The sequence below is a fragment of the Macaca mulatta genome, chromosome 5 (assembly GCF_049350105.2).
Source record: "Macaca mulatta isolate MMU2019108-1 chromosome 5, T2T-MMU8v2.0, whole genome shotgun sequence".
NCBI lineage: Eukaryota > Metazoa > Chordata > Mammalia > Primates > Cercopithecidae > Macaca > Macaca mulatta.
Genome location: NC_133410.1, coordinates 181755546 through 181774898, shown reverse-complemented (window position 1 = coordinate 181774898; position 19353 = coordinate 181755546). Strand labels below are relative to the sequence as shown.

Sequence of the window (19353 nt, the reverse complement as noted above, 5' to 3'; positions counted from 1 at the left end):
TGGCTCACGCCTGTAATCCTAGCACTTTGGGAGGCCGAAGCAGAGGAATCATTTGAGGTTAGGAGTTCGAGACCAGCCTGGCCAACATGGTGAAACCCCACTCTACTAAAAATACAAAAATCAGCTGGGCATTGTGGCGCATGCCTGTAATCCCAGCTACTTGGGAGGCTGAGACAGGAGAATCACTTGAACCTGGGAGGCAGAGGCTGCAGTGAGCTGAGATGGTGCCACTGCACTCCAGCCTGGGCAACAAAGTGAGACTCAGTCTCAAAAATTTACAAAAGGATGATTTGCTAGTATATGAAAGTGACAGATATTCATCTGAATATGGGCCAAATGAACAATTCTATTACAATTCAAGAACAAAACAAGGCTGGGTGTGGTGGCTCATGCCTGTAATCCCAGCACTTTGGGAGACTGAGGTGGGTGGATCATGAGGTCAAGAGATCGAGACCATCCCGGCCAACATGGTGAAACCCCGTCTCTACTAAAAATACAAAAATTAGCTGGGCATGGTGGCACGCGCCTGTAGTCCCAGCTACTTGGGAGGCTGAGGTAGGAGAATCGCTTGAACCTGGGAGGCAGAGATTACAGAAAGCTAAGATTGCACCACTGCACTCCAGCCTGGCGACAGAGCGAGACTGTCTCAAAGGAAAACAAAAAACAAAAAACAAAAAAACACCACAGAGACTCTTATGGGGTCAGACCCTTGTAACAATTTAAATCTACTTATTCTTCCTACCCTTTATGCCATCGTTGTCATAGATTCTACTTGTCCAGTTTATAAAAATCCACAAGACATTATTATTGCTGTTTTAAGAAGGTAATACTCTTTTAAAATTTACGTAATTACCCTTGATTATGCTCTTTTCCTCCTCCTAAGGATTTGAGATTATTTTCCTTAAGTAGGATTCCTCGCAGTGAATTCTCTCAACTTCTCTTTGTCCAGAAACATCTTTATTTTGCTGTAATTCTTGAAAGCTTTTTCCCTGGATATGGAACTTGAGGTTAGCAATTTTTTTTTTTTCCTTCAGCGATCTAAAGATGTCATTCTATGGGATTCTGGTTTCCCTAGTTCTGTTGAAGAATCAGCATTTAGACTTACTGTTGCTGTTTTGAATTATTTTTCCTTTTTCCTCTGGTTCCTTTTAAGATTTTCTGTCTTTAGTTTTCAATACTTTATTTATATATTATGATGTGGTCCAGATGATATCTTCTACTAGAGATGGTTTGACTTTTGCAATATTCTACCTATTGCTAACAGGGAGAAAGTTAAAGGATTATCTCAATCCAATTAGAGATTGAGCTGTGTCCAGGCTAGGCTGCAAAGTTTTAGTAAGACCCTTCCATCTGTGGCTTATTTCTGTTGCTCATACATTAAGACACTATCACACAGTCTTTTGATTAAGGGATTGACAGTCTGTGTCTCCTTAGCCCTTAAAGACTATGAAAAATTCATTTCTGTTCTTTGGAGGGTTTGAACTTGTGTCTCTACACTCCTGCCTAAACAAGTTTAAAAAATGTCAAATGTCTTCAGGAAAAGACAATGATAAGTTTGTGGCAGACCCCTCCCTCCAGCTGGACTTTTGTCCACTAAACACTGTGAAACCCTGGGACATTTAGCTTTGTCTTTTAGAAGCTTCTGGCACAACTCTCTCGTCTCCCATACCACCTTGGCATTCAGCTAATCTGTGGAAAATGGGCCATTATGGATATTTCAGAGTCCTTTAGTTTCCAATTGATTGTGCTAACGCCCACCAATACAACTGACAGATGCTTGCTGGAGTCTCTTTCATTTAGTCAAAATCCTTTTACCTAGGCCAAGTTAGACTGACTTCAGTTCCATGCCTAAAATCTACAAAATGTTTTCAAAACTCATCAGCATACCTAGGAAGGGCTCTTTCCGGTCTGGAATTTTAATTTGAGTTATTTTTTGATTGCTTCAACAGATCTCCAAAGTATTTTCAACATGATTTTTGCAACTTGTCATTTTTTTTCTAATTGTAGTAGAGGATTTTAGAACTAAGTAACTTTCTTGTGGACATTTAGCTGCTGCTTCTTCTAATTATTATTTTTGAGACAGAGTCTCACTCTCTATCCCAGGCTGGAGTGCAGTGGCTCAGTCATAGCTCACTGTAGCCCCTGTCTCCTGTGCTCAAGCGAGCCTCTTGCCGTCAGCCTCAGTAGCACAGACTGCAGGCACGCACCACCAAGCCTGGGTAATTTTTCTTTTTTTAGTAGAAAGGAAGTCTCACTATGTTGCCCAAGCCGGTCTGGAACTCTTTAGCTCAAGCAATCTGCCTGTCTTGGCCTCCCAAAATGCTGAGATTACACGTGTGAACTACTGCACCTGGCCAGTTTACCATAACTCACAAAAATAGTTGTTTAAATAGGAAAACAAAATATATTTAACTAATTGTTTTGCATTGAAAATGTTAGCATCAGAATGAGAGGTTTTCATTCCTTCCTAACCTGTGCTTCACTTCTTCAAAAACAGTGTTATTTCAGTAAATTGAATTTCTGGGGTGAGTATACAATTAGGCTTCTGAATTGGCGATCTACCCATTAGTGGATGTGCCTGTTTCATAATACTTCAGTAGGCTGATCCTTCCCCTCTCACAGCTTTTAAAACAATTTGAAAATATTAAGCACCAACGTAAGATTTGTCTTTGAGAAACTGGGTGCAGAGTAACAGTTTTTGGGTTTTTACATTATAAAACTCTAGAAAGCAATTATTTTATATGCAACTAACTTTTTATAAAGTATACTTAAAGTTGGCTGAGTTAATAATTATCAAAAGTTTTTATTGCTTTGCAGAAGGGCTTAAAAAAATAAGTGTATATTCACTTTCCATTAGTATTTTCCAATCTGGTTTTGTCCGGAATTGGTGGGTTCTTGGTCTCGTTGACTTAAGAGTGAAGCCGCAGACCCTCGCAGTGAGCGTTACAGTTCTAGAAGATAGTGTGTCCGGAGTCTGTTCCTTCAGATGTTCAGATGTGTTCGGAGTTTCTTGCTTCTGGTAGGTTCACGGTCTCGCAGGCTTCAGGAGTGAAACCACAGACCTTCGCGGTGTTACACCTCTTAAGGCGGGGCATCTGTAGTTGTTCGTTCCTCCCGTCTGCAAGTATTCATTCCTCCCGGTGGGTTCGTGGTCTCGCTGGCCTCAGGAGTGAAGCTGCAGACCTTCCCGGTGAGAGTTGCAGCGCATAAAGGCACCATGAACCCTAAAAAGCGAGCAGCAGCAAGATTTATTGCAAAGAACAAAAGAACAAAGCTTCCAAAACCTGGAAGAGGACCCAGCCAGTTGTCTCTGGCTCCCTCACAACCTGCTTTTATTCCCTTATCTGGCCCCACCCACATCCTGCTGATTGGTCCATTTTGACAGGGTGGTGATTGGTGCGTTTACAATCCCTGAGCTAGACACAGAGTGCTGATTGGTGCATTTACAATCCTTTAGCTAGACACAGGGTGCTAGACAGAAAAGTTTTCCAAGTTCCCACTAGATCAGCTAGATACAGAGTACTGATTGGTGCATTTACAAACCTTGAGCTAGACACAGAGCGCTGATTGGTGCATTTACAATCCTTTAGCTAGACACGGAGTGCTAGACAGAAAAGTTCTCCAAGTCCCCACTAGATTAGCTAGATACAGAGCACCCATTGGTGCATTTACAAACCCTGAGCTAGACACAGAGTGCTGATTGGTGCATCTACAGTCCTCCAGCTAGACATAAAAGTTCTCCAAGTCCCCACTAAACCCAGGAGCCCACCTGGCTTCACCTAGTGGAGCCCACACTGGGGCTGCAGGCAGAGCTGCCCAACGTGCCCTCACTCCTCAGCCCTTGGGCAGATGGGACCGGGTGCCAGGGAGCAGGGGGCGGCGCCCATCGGGGAGGCTCTGGCTGCGTGGGAGCGCACCACAGAGGTGGGGCTCTGACCGGCGGGCTGCAGGTCCTGAGCCCTGCTGCGGGGGTAGGCTGCCGAGGCCCTGGGAGAATTTGAACTTGGTGCATGTGGGCCGCCAGTGCTGGGGGACCCAGCAGAACCTCCGCAGCTGCCGGCCTGGGTGCTAAGCCCCTCACTGCCTTGGGCCTGTGGTGCCCTCCGGCAGCTCTGAGTGTGGGGCTCCCCGAGCCCGCACCCACCGGAACTTGCACTGGCCTGTGAGCGCTGTGGTAAGCCCGGGTTCCTCTCCCTCTACACCTCCCCGCAAGCAGAGGGAGCCGGCTCCAGGCGTCGGCCGGGGCTCCCGCAGTGCAGTGATGGGCTGAAGGGCTCCTCAATCGCCCCGAGTGGACGCCGAGGCAGAGGAGGTGCTGAGAGTGAGGACTGCTAGCACATTGTTACCTCTGTTTGATGACCACAGATTATGAAAAGTCAAGTTTTTAGGAAAACTAAATAAATGCTAGGAATTTCAATAACTGGCATTAACACAGATCATTCCTGTCAGATTATTACAACTGCTCTAGATAAATTCCAGTTTATCAACAGAATAGCGATTTAGAGGTGTTAGAGGACTACTTTGGAAACAGCTTCACTAACTCATAGTTTATTGCCTAATGTTTATATTTTACAATTCATGAGATGCTGAACTCAGACAAAGTTTGGCAAGTAAAGTAATATACTGATATCATCTGGCAGGGAAAAATGCTGGTAAGGTCATTTTAATTAAAGAATAGGATGACTGAGCAATACTGTGTAATGTAAAGTTTAGTCTACATTATTATATTTGGGCTATCAACTTTATCCTAATGCTGTTTTGATTTTAAAACTTACTTATATCTTTTGGGACGCGGTTTTGCTCTGTCGCCTAGGCTGGAGTGCGGTGGTGTGATCACGGTTCACTACAATCTCAACTTCCTGGGCTCCAGCTATCCTCCCACCTCTGCCTCCTGAGTAGCCAGGACCACCAGCACATGCCAACATGCCTGGCTAATTTTTGTATTTTTGGTAGAGATAGGGTTTCGCCATGTTGCCCAGATTGGTCTCAAACTCCTGAGCTCAGAGTCTTGCTCTGTCACCCAGGCTGGAGTGCCATGGTGTGATCTTGGCTCACTGCAACCTCCGCCTCCCTGGCTCAAGCAATTCTCCTGCCTCAGCCTCCCAAGTAGCTGAGATTACAGGCGCACGCCACTACGCGTGGCTAATTTCTTTATTTTTAGTGGAGATGGGGTTTCTCCATATTGGCCAGGCTGGTCTCGAACTCTAACCTCAGGTGATCCACTTGCCTCGGCCTCCCAGTGCTGGTATTAACAGGCGTGAACTACTGCGCCTGACTTCATTGGCACTCTTATAGTCAAGGGATTTCATATGACCCAAGTTACTTATTCTTTAAAATGAAATTATAATTTCCTGACTGCCCAACTGCATAAGTTAAAATGTATTATTTTCCCACACTGTGATCACATATTCACAGAATTATAGAATCATATGATTTAAGAGCTGAATTCTACCTTGGAGATTATCCCATAAACTTCAATTTATTGTCTATCAATCTAAGGCCTAGAAAAGACCAGGCACAGTGGCTCATGCCTATAATCCCAGCACTTTGGGAGGCCTAGGCAGGTGGATCACCTGAGGTCAGGGGTTCGAGACTAACCTGACCAACCCGTCTCTACTAAAAATACAAAATTACCTGGATATGGTGGCACATGCCTGTAATCCCAGCTACTTTCCAGGCTGAGGCAGGAGAATCGCTTGAACCTGGGAGGCAGAGATTGCAGTGAGCCAAGATCATGCCATTGCATTCCAGCCTGGGCAACAAGAGTGAAACTCCATCTGAAAAGGCCTAGAAATGCTAAGTGAACCATTCAAAACCACAAGCCCTGGCTGGGTTCTAATTTACGCATTTTTAAAAAAATGAAAAACACAACTATTTTCCTCTATATTATTTTGATACATGTTTCACCTTGATACATGTTTTAGAAATGTGTATCATTTTAATAGAAATAAATTTGTGGACTTTTTAGAATATATACAATTGATATGTTCTTGAAAAAGTGGCTTTAAAACTTTTTGAGAAATACAATCTTACTTGGCATTTAGGACTGCAACAGGATTAAAACAATGAGAAACACGTTTAGTATTAACTCTTTAACGGACATTTTAGTTTTCTGATAAAGTCATAATAGTGTGGCAAATAATTCATAGTATAGTGAACTGGCCTTATGTTTTGAGTGTTTGTATTTAATTCATCTTTTGAGAATTAAATTTAGGACTAGATTTTTTGTGCTACCAGATTCTGTATATATTTTTCACACAAAAAATGGGCTTGTTCTGTAACCAAAAACTGTATGTGATCTCAGCTAAGCCTTATTTCTTTTATTACTTTACTGTGCCTCTTAATGGTACTTTTAAGTCAGGAAGTGTGTTATAAGAGTGAAGTCTTGGCAGCGATGGTAAAAGTAGGTTAAATATAGAAATGTTTTCCTTTTCTCTGCTGTTATGGAGAAGAGAATGGTAATTGATATTAGCAGGGGTGGTTCCTTCCCTGCTTCCTTGTGGGCTGTAAGGAAAGGATCAGTTCCATGCCTCTCTCCTTGGCTTGTTGATAGCCATCTTCTTCCTGTGTCTTTTTCACATCATCTTACTTCTATGGCTGTCTCTGTCCAAATTTCCCCTTTTAATAAGGACATCAGTCATACTGGATTAGGGGCTCACCCTATTGCAGTGTGAGCTCATCTTAACTAATTATTTCTGCAGTGACTATATTTCCAAGTAAGATCATTTTCCGAGATACAGGGTGTTAGTTAGGACTTCAACATAGAAAGTTGGTGGGGGGAACACAATTCAACCTATAATCCTTAGGTGAGCTGAGCATCTACTCTTAGCTTACCCTTGTGGCCCTTTGCCTCTCCTAGGCATCAACTACTGGGAAGTGATTAAAACATCTTTCTGGGTCAGGTGCGGTGGCTCACACCTGTAATCCCAGCACTTTGGGAGGCTGAGGCAGGTGGATCCTGAGGTCAGGAGTTTGAGACCAGCCTGGCCAACATGGTGAAACCCTGTCTCTACTAAAAATACAAAAATTAGCTGGGCATGGTGGCACGCGCCTGTGATCCCAGCTACTCAGGAGGCTGAGGTAGGAGAATCGCTTGAACCTGGGAGGCAGAGGTTGCAGTGAGCCGAGGTTGAGCCACTGCACTCCAAAAAAAAAAAAAAACCTTTATGAAAAATAGTACCCCAAATCCAATCAGTTGCTAGTTTAAGTGATGGAATAGAAAGAAAAGAGATCTAAGAATCATGATTCTTAGAAAACAGAAGTGCTAGAATAGAATGTAAACTTCAGTTAGTGGCTCTGATTTTGGATGTGAATAAATTCACTATTTGCATTACAGTAACATTAAAAAAAAGCAGGTTGTGAAGCCATCCTATTAAATTATACAAATAATGCAAAATTCCTCAAGTGAAATAAAACTTTAGTGAACATTAAAAAGTTGATTAGCTTGTAGTGAGAGATTATTCATGTAAATAAGTGACTCACATCTATTACCATTGTCCCTTTGACTACAGTTTCGGACTCATAGAAAAGAATGAACCCAGTGAATTGATTTCTAACCTTACCTCATTTATACCACGCTATCAACACCGCTATGTAATGTGGAAACCTAATTATTTCATTTTCCCCAGTTTTCCACTGGGGAGATAAGGACTAAATTCCTTTATAAGCTGCAGGTTGAGTACCATCATCATTAAGTTCCTGTAATACTGAACTACTACTAATTGATCCCCAAACAAGCCAGGCTCTCTCAAAGGCCTTTCTGTTTTTTGTTTCCCTCTGCTTGAAATTCTCCAATCCACCTCTACTCAAATGCTACTTTCACAGAAGGGTTTTCCTATTTCCCTACACAGTCTTTAGGTGACTGTCTTATGCTCTCATTAATGAACAATTTTAACTAATGTTGTACTGTTTCCTATTTTTGTCTCTCTACACTAAATTTTTGAGGGCACAGGCTATGACTTTTCATCTTTGTATCTCGACTGCCAAGCTCAATGCTTGGCATATTCAATATACAGTTCTTGAATAAAGGCCCAGTTTTTATATAAACACAGCTTACTTTATGCCATAATTTAAAAAATTCTAAACATAAAACTTAAAAATACATTTTAAAAGTGTAATGCATTAGTGTCTCACTAACTGATATTAGAATAAAGTAGTATGAATTACTTGGTTAATTTGGATTTTTGGGTGTTTTTGTAACTGATTTTGTAGGTATTGCAACTTAAGGCAGAAAAGAGAATGTTATCAGCTAAGGATTATGCTTAACAAAATTCTGGAACACTTAAATACAAGAAAATACATTTTTTTCCTGTTTGAAAAACCGCCACTTTATTTTTTTTTGTGGTAAAACATACACAACATAAAAGTTACCATTTTACCCATTCCTAAATGTATAATTCACTGGCATTAAGTATACTCACAATGTTGGACAACCATTATCCATTTCCTAGGAAAATACATTTTTTTAAGATCTCATTTTTATTAGTAAACATAGATAAACAACTGCTGGTTTTCAAGTACTGTTATGATAACCATATATAAGCCAAAGAGCATAGTCTAACAAGTGCCAATGAACTTACGGAAAAATTAAGACAAAATATTTAAATTTCTTGAGTCATGCAACCTATATGTCAAAAGTGGGGGGAACCCCTCAAAACTAAATACCACAGAAATAGTACACCAGGATGTCAATTAAAGTCCTCTACCTTGGGAAAAGCAGCTTGTGACGCTGGTAAGCAGTAAGGTAAGGTAGCTTTGGCGCGCTCTCCCTATACTAACACGGAGGTTCTTAACCCGCGCTTGGAGGAGCCTGTAAAATGTGGCGATATGCCGTTTGGAGGATCTACGCAACTGGGGGTGGAGTAGGGAGCATGCATTGCTTTTATGCGAGTCTCAATTTTTAAAAACTATCACACTAGTAGGATGAGGCAGTGAATGCCCAGGCGAAGGCCAGGCCAGCCAAAGACAGGGAAGCCGCTGGACTCCGAGCTCCCGGCGCAGCGCTGCGGTGTGCGGCGTGGGGGCCCAGGCACTTGGGGATTGGAATTCCGGACCCGGCAGGAGGGGGCGGGGCCGGGGGGACAAGGCGCCGCCTCCGCCCCTTCGGGACCCGGAGGGTGCCCTTGTTTACCTCCCAGTATTTGTCACCCGAGACAAAGAGGGAAGGAAGGAGGGGCCTTCTGAGGGAAACTCCCTCGGCGGGAAGCACCTACTTTCAGAACGTTTTGTAACACCCCACGGGACGCGGCAACGGCTCCCTCCCGGCCCCCCGCGCCCTTTCCGAGGTTCCCTGCCTTGACTTCCCCGAGTTCTACGCCAACCTCAGCAACAGCGGGAGGAGCTGGGCAATCGGTTTTGCAGGGCAAACTCCAGGCTCTCCCCATTTATTATTCTCTGGGCGGCTCAGGGGAGACTCTGCAGGGCCACAGAGCAGAGCGACTACAGCTCCCAGGAGCCAACACTGCAGGGCTGAGCCGAGGCGGGAGACAGACAGGACCTAAATGGTGGTCGGAGGAAGGGCAAAGCGGACCTCTGCTGTTACCTTAGCGCCAGCAAACCGAGCCGCCGCCGTCGCCAAGCCAGGAGACCAACCCCCTGTCTCCCGACTAGGTTTTTTTAAATCTGGCGGGGCTTTCTCTCCCGAGCCAACCACTCCCACCGTTTACAGTCCCAGCCAGTCAGCGTGAGGCCCGCCATTTTTCAAACCCTCTTCCCGCCGCCAATCAGGATCGAGCAGTACATTCCTCTCCTGACCGGTTCTAACGGGTCTGGGAGTTAACGACCTGGGCGACCCACCGAACCTGCTAGGCTGGGGCGTGGAGGGCGGGTCTGGTAAGACCCTGACCAATCGTTAGCCGCCGTGGCAAGGGGGCGGGGACTATCTGGGTTTGAATAATCGTCAGAACCAATCAGAGAAGTGGGGATGTGGCCTGTGGCCTAGCTCGTCAAGTTGCCGTGGCGCGGAGAACTCTGCAAAACAAGAGGCTGAGGATTGCGTTAGAGATAAACCAGTTCACGCCGGAGCCTGGTGAGGGAAGCGTCTCTGTTGGGGTCGGCCGCTCTGCAGGACTCTGAGGAAAAGCTCGCACCAGGCAAGAATACCCTCCAATACCCTCGGGTTCGTGGACCTGCCTTTCCCCATTCCCTCAGAGCCTCTACTCGGTCTCGGCGCTGTGGCTCTCGGTGTCTGACCCGGCGAGCGGCATTTGGGGTGCGGGCCGGCGAGGGCCGGGGCTGTAGAGGGCCGGCGGGCAGTCAGAAGAGGCGGAAACTGCCCCCGCCCGGGCCCGGTTCTGGGAGTTTTCAATGTCGGTCACGAGGTGATTAGCGATTGAGTGAGGCTCGCGACGTGAAAGCCGGGGGACATTTCTGTCAGGAAAGGCGTCTTGAGGGCGCTTGCGGAGTCGCCGGACTAGTTGAAGGGCGGGAGGCGGCGTCTCGGGCCCCGGGAGCCACTTGCTGGGCGAGCGTGAGGAGTCGTCAGCCGCGGCCGCTCGGGCTGGGAGGAGGAGGAGGAGGAGGGTGTGCGCCGGGGCGGGGGCGCGGGCGGCCGCCCTCGGGAGGACGCCCTCGGGAGGAGGGGGGCGCGGGCAGGGCGGGAGCGGATTTGGGCGGGAAGCGGAGCCCCGCCAGCGCCCGCCCTGGCAGCTGCGGGCTCCGCACCGACCCGCCGGCTTCCCCTCTCCCCCCTCCGCCCCGTCAGGTGGACGCCGATCTGTCACCATGGGTAAAGGAGACCCCAACAAGCCGCGGGGCAAAATGTCCTCGTACGCCTTCTTCGTGCAGACCTGCCGGGAAGAGCACAAGAAGAAACACCCGGACTCTTCCGTCAATTTTGCGGAATTCTCCAAGAAGTGTTCGGAGAGATGGAAGGTGAGGCGGGAGAGGGGGTGCAGGTGTGGTTTTCGGCCAGGAGGGCCTTAGGCAGGTACGTAGTAGGCAACTCGAGAGCTTCAACTTTGCCACCCCCGATGACTCCCCTGAATATCTTAAGAGTTTGAGGCAGACGATTTTAGGTTTTTACTTACATTAAGACTTCGAAAGCAAAATGCAGTTAAGGAAAATGTGCTCCTTAAAGATGATCTTCTCGTCTTTGGGTGTTTATAAGTAACAATTTTGCCGTATTCTTGGCGCTTATTTTTATGTCCACAGACCATGTCTGCAAAGGAGAAGTCGAAGTTTGAAGATATGGCAAAAAGTGACAAAGCTCGCTATGATAGGGAGATGAAAAATTACGTTCCTCCCAAAGGTGATAAGAAAGGGAAGAAAAAGGATCCCAATGCTCCTAAAAGGCCGCCGTAAGTTTAAAATAAACCAAATTGCCCCTTGGATTTTTCCTTCAGTTTATTAAGCTCTGTTGCTTCCTTTCAGATCTGCCTTTTTCCTGTTTTGCTCTGAACATCGCCCAAAGATCAAAAGTGAACACCCGGGCCTATCCATTGGGGATACTGCAAAGAAATTGGGTGAAATGTGGTCCGAGCAGTCAGCCAAAGATAAACAACCATATGAACAGAAAGCAGCTAAGCTAAAGGAGAAATATGAAAAGGTACATTGTCATCTTACTTTTTTAAAGCTGTGATTAAGACTAGGTATAGGGAATAACTAGAAAACTTGGGAAATTTAGTTAATCTTGTATTAATTAACGGTTGTCAGCTATGTTTTGAAAAGGCCTAATGAAAATTGTACACTTAAACACAAGGTAATCAAACCTTCCTTTTGAATGAAACCAGTGTTTGTAGCACTAGTATATTCCTGCAGACAGACTTGTAGTTACTGTGTAGTCTTTTTTTTTTTTTTTTTAAAGCAGAGGGTCAAATAAATTGTTTTATGTATATATATATAAAATATGAAGGTACAGCAGGGACTATGGCACTGTGTGTGAGGTAAAAGAGTATTGTTAGTGAAAGTACTGATCCTGCTGTATTGCAACCCTTGTCATTTTACACCATTAACTTGTTAAAGCCTAGAGGGATAAGTGCTCTTAACACTTAGACTGGCTACCTTTTGGACAGTTATCAGGGTTATTGGTCAATCATCTTCGATTGTTTACAAGTAAGTGGTTTTCACAGTTGAGTAATGACACCGGATGCTTACTTTATTTTTTTTTTTTAAACAATATTTCAGGATATTGCTGCATATCGTGCCAAGGGCAAAAGTGAAGCAGGAAAGAAGGGCCCTGGCAGGCCAACAGGCTCAAAGAAGAAGAATGAACCAGAAGATGAGGAGGAGGAGGAGGAGGAAGAAGATGAAGATGAGGAGGAAGAGGATGAAGATGAAGAATAAATGGCTATCCTTTAATGATGCGTGTGGAATGTGTGTGTGTGCTCAGGCAATTGTTTTGCTAAGAATGTGAATTCAAGTGCAGCTCAATATTAGCTTCAGTATAAAAACTGTACAGATTTTTGTATAGCTGATAAGATTCTCTGTAGAGAAAATACTTTTAAAAAATTGCAGGTTGTAGCTTTTTGACGGGCTACTACATAGTTAGATTTTACAGCTTCTGATGTTGAATGTTCCTAAATATTTAATGGTTTTTTTAATTTTTTGTGTATGGTAGCACAGCAAACTTGTAGGAATTAGTATCAATAGCAAATTTTGGGTTTTTTAGGATGTTGCATTTTGTTTTTTTAAAAAAAATTTTGTAATAAAATTATGTATATTATTTCTATTGTCTTTGTCTTAATATGCTAAGTTAATTTTCACTTTAAAAAAGCCATTTGAAGACCAGAGGTGTGTTGATTTTTTTTCAGTATTTCTGCCTAATAGTTCTTAGACACAGTTGACCTAGTAAAATGTTTGAGGATTAAAAAGAAAACCAAACATGCTCATATTTGCAAAATGTTCTTTAAAAGTTATATGTGGAATTCAGTGAACTTTGTAAGAATTTATGCAGTTTTACAGAACGATTAAGTTTTATACTTGACATTTCTGTTTGTTCATTAGCTAACTTGTTCCTCAGGAATTTTTTTTTTTTTTTTTTTTTTTTTTTTTTTTTTTGAGATGGAATCTCACTCTGTCACCCAGGCTGGAATGCAGTGGCACAATCCCAGCTCACTGCAACCTCTGCGTCCCAGGTTCAAGTGATTTTTCTGTCTCAACCTCCCTAGTAGCTGGGGGTACAGGCATGTGCCACCAAGCCCAGCTAACTTTTTTGTATTTTTAGTGGCCTCATGTTGGTGAGGCTGGTCTTGAACTGACTTCAAATGATCCGCCCACCTCAGCCTCCCAAAGTGCTGGGATTAACAGGTGTGAGCCACTGCGCCTGGCCCAGTATATTGTTTAACAACAGTTTATTTTGGGTGAGAAATTCTCTTTAATGTGAAGAAGAAAGCTAGAATGTGAATTCATATCTAAAAGGACAAACTGAAAAAAAATTCAGTAACAAGATTAAGTTTTCTGCTATTAAGTTGAGCTATTTCAAGATAGAATACCAGATTAGGTTTTGAATTACAGTAGTCCCTCCTTATCTGTGGGGTGTAAGACCCACAGTGGATGCCTGAAGGTGCCAAGAGTACTGAAGCCTTGTTTTTTCCTATACATAACTGATTAATTTATAAATTAGGCACAGTAAGAGATTAACAGCAATAATGAGAACATTTATAACTAATAAGTTATGTGAATGTGGTCTCTGAAAATACTGTAGTGTGGGAAAGTGAAACAATGGTAAGGGAGGACTACTGTGTATCTTCATTTTGGTCTTAAGCTTTAGAATTATGGGTAACTAAAACCGTTTGAGATGTTATATTCCATGACTAATTTAAACTTACCTAGGAATTGTATTATTTATGGGGAAGGCAGTTATTTTAAAAATGCTTGTTTAAGGAAGCCGTTGCTGTATTTGAATTAAGATAACTTTCAGTAGAGATTATTAGCGAAGGTTGACCAGGTTCGCTACGTGCTTATAGAAGTAAGCTATTTGTTGACAATTTTAGAGTTAAATTTGGCAGTCTTGGTTACCTACCAAACTTTAAGATAGAAGTCAAGATTTCTGTTACCCAACCATGAGAGCTTTGGTTGTCTTATGTCATATTTGATAAGGATAGTCCTCTGTTAAATAGTGAGATATTAGAACAAATGGACTTAAGTAAAATCTTCAGTCATCTTTGTGATTGCCCTCTATTATATTCTGAGTGGGAGAGGCCTCCCAAAGCCATGAAAGAATTGATAAATTGGCCTACCTAAAAATAAGAAATCTTACATTCAGACTTGGGGCTTTCACTTACCATAAGATGAAAACTAATTTTCAGTGTTTCCCCGTGTTAGGTGACTTAATATGCTAAAACATTTGGGGTGATCTATTTTAGATACATACCTGTGTCTGGGACCTAGTTCCCTAGCTCTACCAAATGCTAGCAGTATGAACTTTATGTACTTAAACAGTTTTTTATGGTCGAAGTGTTATTTTAAAGTAGTAACTATTGCATAAAGGATATCAGATAAGAGTTTCTAAAACCGAAATAGAGTAATAGTTTGTTTCCTTAAGAATTTCTAAATATATTAATTAGATCCAAGAGGCACACTTGTTGGGTTCCTTGTCACCTTTCTTGGAGCCTGTGACTTCTTTCATTCTCTTTTCCATAAAATATATTTAAGTTTCTAAGCTAAGAACAACTATTGTTTTAATCAAGAGTACCTCCAGAATGAATTCAGGATTTGAGATGGGTCCTTCCTGGCTCATGTTTGATATTCTTGTAAGTGTGGATCAAAATTCAATCTCAAAATTCTCAATAATCAAGACCAGGTGACTTCAAGGAGTGAACACATTGGAAAGCGCTGAAACGAGGGCAAGAATTAGATCTCACACCAGCCACAACTTGGAGGTGTGTTTCTGAAATCTTTTTTCTTTTTAAAAACATATCTTAATAATTCAGAATGTAAAAGGATATGTAATAGTTATACCCTTTCTTGATTCTGCTACCCTGTCCCAGGAAGCAACGCCAACAATGCAATAATCCTTTAAGGAAGACATAGGTGTAAAAAATATATGTGTGTATATGTTACAGTGTTACATAGAAGCTTCCTATATACAAGTATATTCTTCATCTCACCATTTTGGAGATTGTTTTCAGTATGACAGTAACAGAGCTGCCACTTTCCTTTAAATAGCTATCTGTATAGTATCCCATTGAATAGATCATAATTTAACCAGTTCCTTAAGGATAATAGGATAATTATGGTTTTTGTTTTGTTTTTGTTTTATATAAATATTTTTTAAGAACACCGTTGCTGGGTATGGTGGCTCACGCCTATAATCCCAGCACTTTGGGAGTCTGAGGTGGGAAGATCACTTGAGCCCTGGAGTTTGAGACTAGTCTAGGCAACATAGACCTTGTCTCTACCAAAAATACAAAAATTAGTTGGGCATGGTGGTGCATGCCTGTGGTCCCAGCTATTTGGGAGGCTGAGGTGGGTCACTTGAGCCTGGGATGTCCAGGCTATAAGCTGTGATTGTGCCACTGCACTCCAGCCTGGGCAACAAACCAAAACTTGGTCTGAAAACAAAACCATGTGATGTCACATGTGAAAAAAGACCTACAAGTGAAGTAGCTGGGCCAAAAGACATGCACATTTAAAAATGTGCTAATTATACTAGCTAAAACCTGTACTTAATATATGCCAGAAACTGCTCTGGTGCTTTGTTAACGGAGCCTGCTAAACAAAACTGCTTGTCAATAGAAGTTGTACTATGCTAAGCAATGAAATGTTTTAGAGTGCCTGTTTCCTCATCTCAGCAACGTAATAGTTCTCAAACATCTTGGTCTTTGTTATTCTGATATAGATAAAATGTTTTCTATTGAGTTTAGTTGTTTCTCTTTTTTTATGTTTAAGCGCCATTTGTGGAGCCTAGCGCGGTGGCTCATGCCTATAATCCCAGCACTTTAGGAGGCTGAGGCAGGCGGATCACTTGAGGTCAGGAGTTCGAAACCAGCCTGACCAAAATGGTGAAACCCTGTCTCTACTAAAATACAAAAACATTATCCGGGTGTAGTGGCAGGCACCTGTAATCCCAGCCACTTGGGAGGCTGAGGCAGGAAAATCGCTTGAACCCGGGAGGTGGAGGTTGCAGTGAGTAGAGATCACGCCACTACACTCCAGCCTGGGTGACAAGAGCAAGACTCTGTTTCAAAAAAAAAGAAAGAAGAAAAAACCATTTGTATTATTTCCTGTGGTCTTTTCTCATTGGTCTTTTTATTAATAGCTTTTGGTAATACCATATATTAAGGAAAATGACCTTTTTGAGTTTATGATGCTTTTTTCATGCAGAGATTTCTTTATGTAGGCAAATTTAGCAATTCTTTCACTGAAAACTTTTCCAGTGAGGTCCTTCCCACTCAAAGATCATAAATCTACAAGACTATAAAAACAATTATCCTTTGTTTTCTTTTTTTAAATTTTTGATTAAACCTTTGATCCTTCTGGAATTAATTTTGGTGCAAGGACTGAAGTAGGGGCTCACGTTTCCTTCCCAATGTCAACCACTACTTTTGGTCTTTTAATCTATAAAAGCAGGGCACTGGGTTAGAATTTCCTAAATTCTCTTATATATCAAAGCACTCACTGCAAACTTGATCAATAGAGGAAAGTATGCTTTTTTTTTTTAATTTTTTACCTGTTTCACTTACTGTAAATCGTAAGATTGTCTTACAATAGTAGAAAAATAGCATTATCTTAAACCTGGATTTTTATTACTAAATATATCACTAAAAATGCTTTACCAAGCAGTAATGATTTTATTTCTTGGGGAATAAAATCAAGAAAGCTAAAGGAGCTGCTATGCCACTGTGTAAGATCTAGTCCTTTAAAAATGAAATTTCATACCTCACCATGTTTGGATTAGTTCTTCATGAGATTCCTGTTGGAGACTGACAGTTTTAGAGAAAGGCAGAGTATTGACATTAGGACATGCCAAGACCTATAGAGACTAGCCAGGGAAAAGGACTGGATGTGGTGAAGTGAAGAACATTTCGAAAGTAAGCTCTGTGAGAGCAGTAAAACTTTCACTTTTGTATACTGCTTTGTCTGTAATGCAAGAAACAGTGTTCTATGCATGTTTGTAAATGTACAAATAACCAGGTTAAAGGGGATAGCCACCATTTAGCTCAGTCCCATTGCTAGATGGAAATGTGAATATAGGATTCCCAGATCTCTCAAATTTTCAAGTAGAACTAGAACTCTGTTGAATTCTGAATTTTAAATACAGTATTGGCAATGAATTCCAATTTTGGGGTCAAAACATGTCTATAGGTCAGATTCTGCCCAAAGGTCACTAGTTTGCCACTTCTATAAATTAAATAGTATAGGTAAATAAAAGTTTAATAATTTTTACTTGAGTCAGGTCCAAGGTTAATAAAAGTTTATATATACTTTACAGCTAACCATTGTTTTTATAGGTCAGAAACCCTCCTTGCCCTGATTGGAAACTCAACTTATCCTGCAGCAAAGGTAAATAAAAATGTTTCAATGGAACTTCATTGTGCTCCTGGGCCTTTATTCTTCAAGAGTTAACAGTGCAGACTTCTAGTGATCCTCATCCTGGGTGTTGCCACATCTACAGAATAGTGACTCAGGAGTGCAATAGACTGTCGCATTAAAAGGAAAGAAAAATAACTTTTCAGCTTATGTAGCACTAAATTTTGGAACTGGAAATGGCCTTTATATCATCTAGTCTTTCATTAGAAAGGCGGGACAATTAACTTGGACATTGTCCTCGGGCAGGTAAGAGATAGTAAAATACCATAATCCATTCATATTTGTGTAATTCTTTGATTCTCCACGTTTTTTCCAAAAGAAAGATTAATGGCTTATACAAAGAAAAACAAGAACAAAATATACAAAGAGAAAAAAACAAGGTTATGAAAGAAATTAAAAGCAAGGTAGTGAATCACGAGCTTGAATAGGGCTCTGTTTTTCTTACTGGTTTTGTAACATCAGACAACTCATGTAACCTTTCGGTTTCCTCATCTGTAGAATTTGAATGTTTTTGGTGATTAAATGAGGTAATACATTTAAGACACTTATCCTGGTGGCAAGAAATAGCAAATGCTCGATAAATATTAGCTAGAAGTATACATGCCAATATACATGGGTTAATACAGATACCATGATGGAGTATTAGATTCATTTCTAGCTGACTGCAGCCTTCAGCTTCCGAACTCAAGTGATCCTTCTGCCTGTCTTTCAAGCAGCTGGGACCACAGATGTGTGCCACCACACATGGCTAGGTTGCCCAGGCGGGTCTTAAACTCCTGGGCTCAAGCAATCCTCTCCCTTGGCCTCCCAAAGTGCTGCGATTACAGGTGTGAGCCGCTGTTCCCAGCCCTGAGGTTCTTGATAGTCTAGGTAGAGAGAAAAATTAAGTAAGTTATGTGGAAAACATACATTCTTTAGGAGTTTTTCCTGGCACCAAATAAATACTCATCCCACAGAGTTAGAGGGATATTGAGTACTGGACTTGATTATGTCCTTGACCCCAGTACTAAATTTGTGAACTTGGACAAGTTATTTAACCTATCATGTATAAATGTATAACATACTGTATGTTTACTTTTAGTCACTTTTGATATTGGTAAACAGTGATGAATAAAGTGTTTTGGGAAGTGCCTTTTTCATTCAATCCTGTACACCTAAAACTTGTTTATAACAGTTTATTCATATTCATCTCTGTAATACTCCATTGTGATTATATCATAATTCATCCTGTCTCCTGTTGATGGGCATTTAGGTTGCTGCCAGGGTTTTTGCTATTGCAAATGGCACTGATATGAAAATTCCTGTAGAGCTCTCCTGACACTCAAGGGTACTTCCCCTCCAATAACCTGGATTGTAGATTCTAGCTGTTTCAGCAGCCGGAAACCTCCACTCTGCCTCCTCAGTTCAGCAGTATCACCATTCTGAGCTGCATTCCTTGCACCATGTTTGGGAATGTCCTCCCAAGGAGACAGACGTGGTGAACCTGGGGTTCACCTTGTGTATTTCCTTTCTTTTAGATACCAGTCTGCTTTGACTAGTATCCAATTCCTGAAAACAGTTGCTTCATATATTTTGTCCAGTATTAACTGTTGTTTAGGGTAGCAAGATAAGTCTACTTCCAATTATAGCCGGAAGTGGAAGTCTATTCATCCGTATTTTCTACTCAAAGTTTTAGTTTTGTTTTGGGTAATTCTTAATACAGCTGTTTTATTTGCTCAAACCAAAAGCCCAAGAGAAATTTCATTTAAAGGTAATTTAAAGGATACAGTATCTTAGATATTCTTCAAGATGCACTTAGTTCTATCCAAGGATTGAAAACACAGTTTCATAATGCTCAACACATTTTAAAAAGTGCTTTCACATGGAATAATTTTCACATACCTA

General features: G+C 41.9%; 1 protein-coding gene and 2 long non-coding RNA genes across 4 annotated transcripts; 2 read left to right on the top strand and 1 right to left on the bottom strand.

Moving 5' to 3' along the window:
* Nucleotides 1–982: 982 nt before the first annotated feature.
* On the bottom strand, nt 983–9667 carry LOC106998581 (uncharacterized). The gene is made up of 2 exons (XR_013417585.1): nt 9542–9667; nt 983–3224 (listed from the first exon to the last, which is right to left on the bottom strand). It is a non-coding gene; the product is annotated as an uncharacterized LOC106998581 (long non-coding RNA).
* A 271-nt stretch (nt 9668–9938) lies between these two features.
* Nucleotides 9939–12659, top strand: HMGB2 (high mobility group box 2). 2 transcript variants are annotated; one of them, XM_015139529.3, is made up of 5 exons: nt 9939–10091; nt 10703–10872; nt 11152–11297; nt 11371–11545; nt 12124–12659. In XM_015139529.3, the coding sequence occupies exons 2-5, from the start codon at nt 10723–10725 to the stop codon at nt 12280–12282; spliced, it is 630 nt and encodes a 209-aa protein (XP_014995015.2). In that variant the 5' UTR covers nt 9939–10091; nt 10703–10722; the 3' UTR covers nt 12283–12659. The 2 variants fall into 2 exon arrangements, with proteins under 2 accessions (XP_014995015.2, XP_014995016.2); XM_015139530.3 differs by having other exon boundaries at nt 9939–10117.
* A 297-nt stretch (nt 12660–12956) lies between these two features.
* Nucleotides 12957–17604, top strand: LOC106998580 (uncharacterized). The gene is made up of 2 exons (XR_001445078.3): nt 12957–14819; nt 17391–17604. It is a non-coding gene; the product is annotated as an uncharacterized LOC106998580 (long non-coding RNA).
* The last annotated feature ends 1749 nt before the right edge of the window (nt 17605–19353 follow it).

Coding starts and splice junctions, on each gene's coding strand:
- HMGB2 (XM_015139529.3), top strand. CDS start 10,723: ATGGGTAAAGGAGACCCCAACAAGCCGCGGGGCAAAATGTCCTCGTAC. Junction 10,873..11,151: donor AGTGTTCGGAGAGATGGAAG/GTGAGGCGGGAG, acceptor TTATGTCCACAG/ACCATGTCTGCAAAGGAGAA. Junction 11,298..11,370: donor AATGCTCCTAAAAGGCCGCC/GTAAGTTTAAAA, acceptor GCTTCCTTTCAG/ATCTGCCTTTTTCCTGTTTT.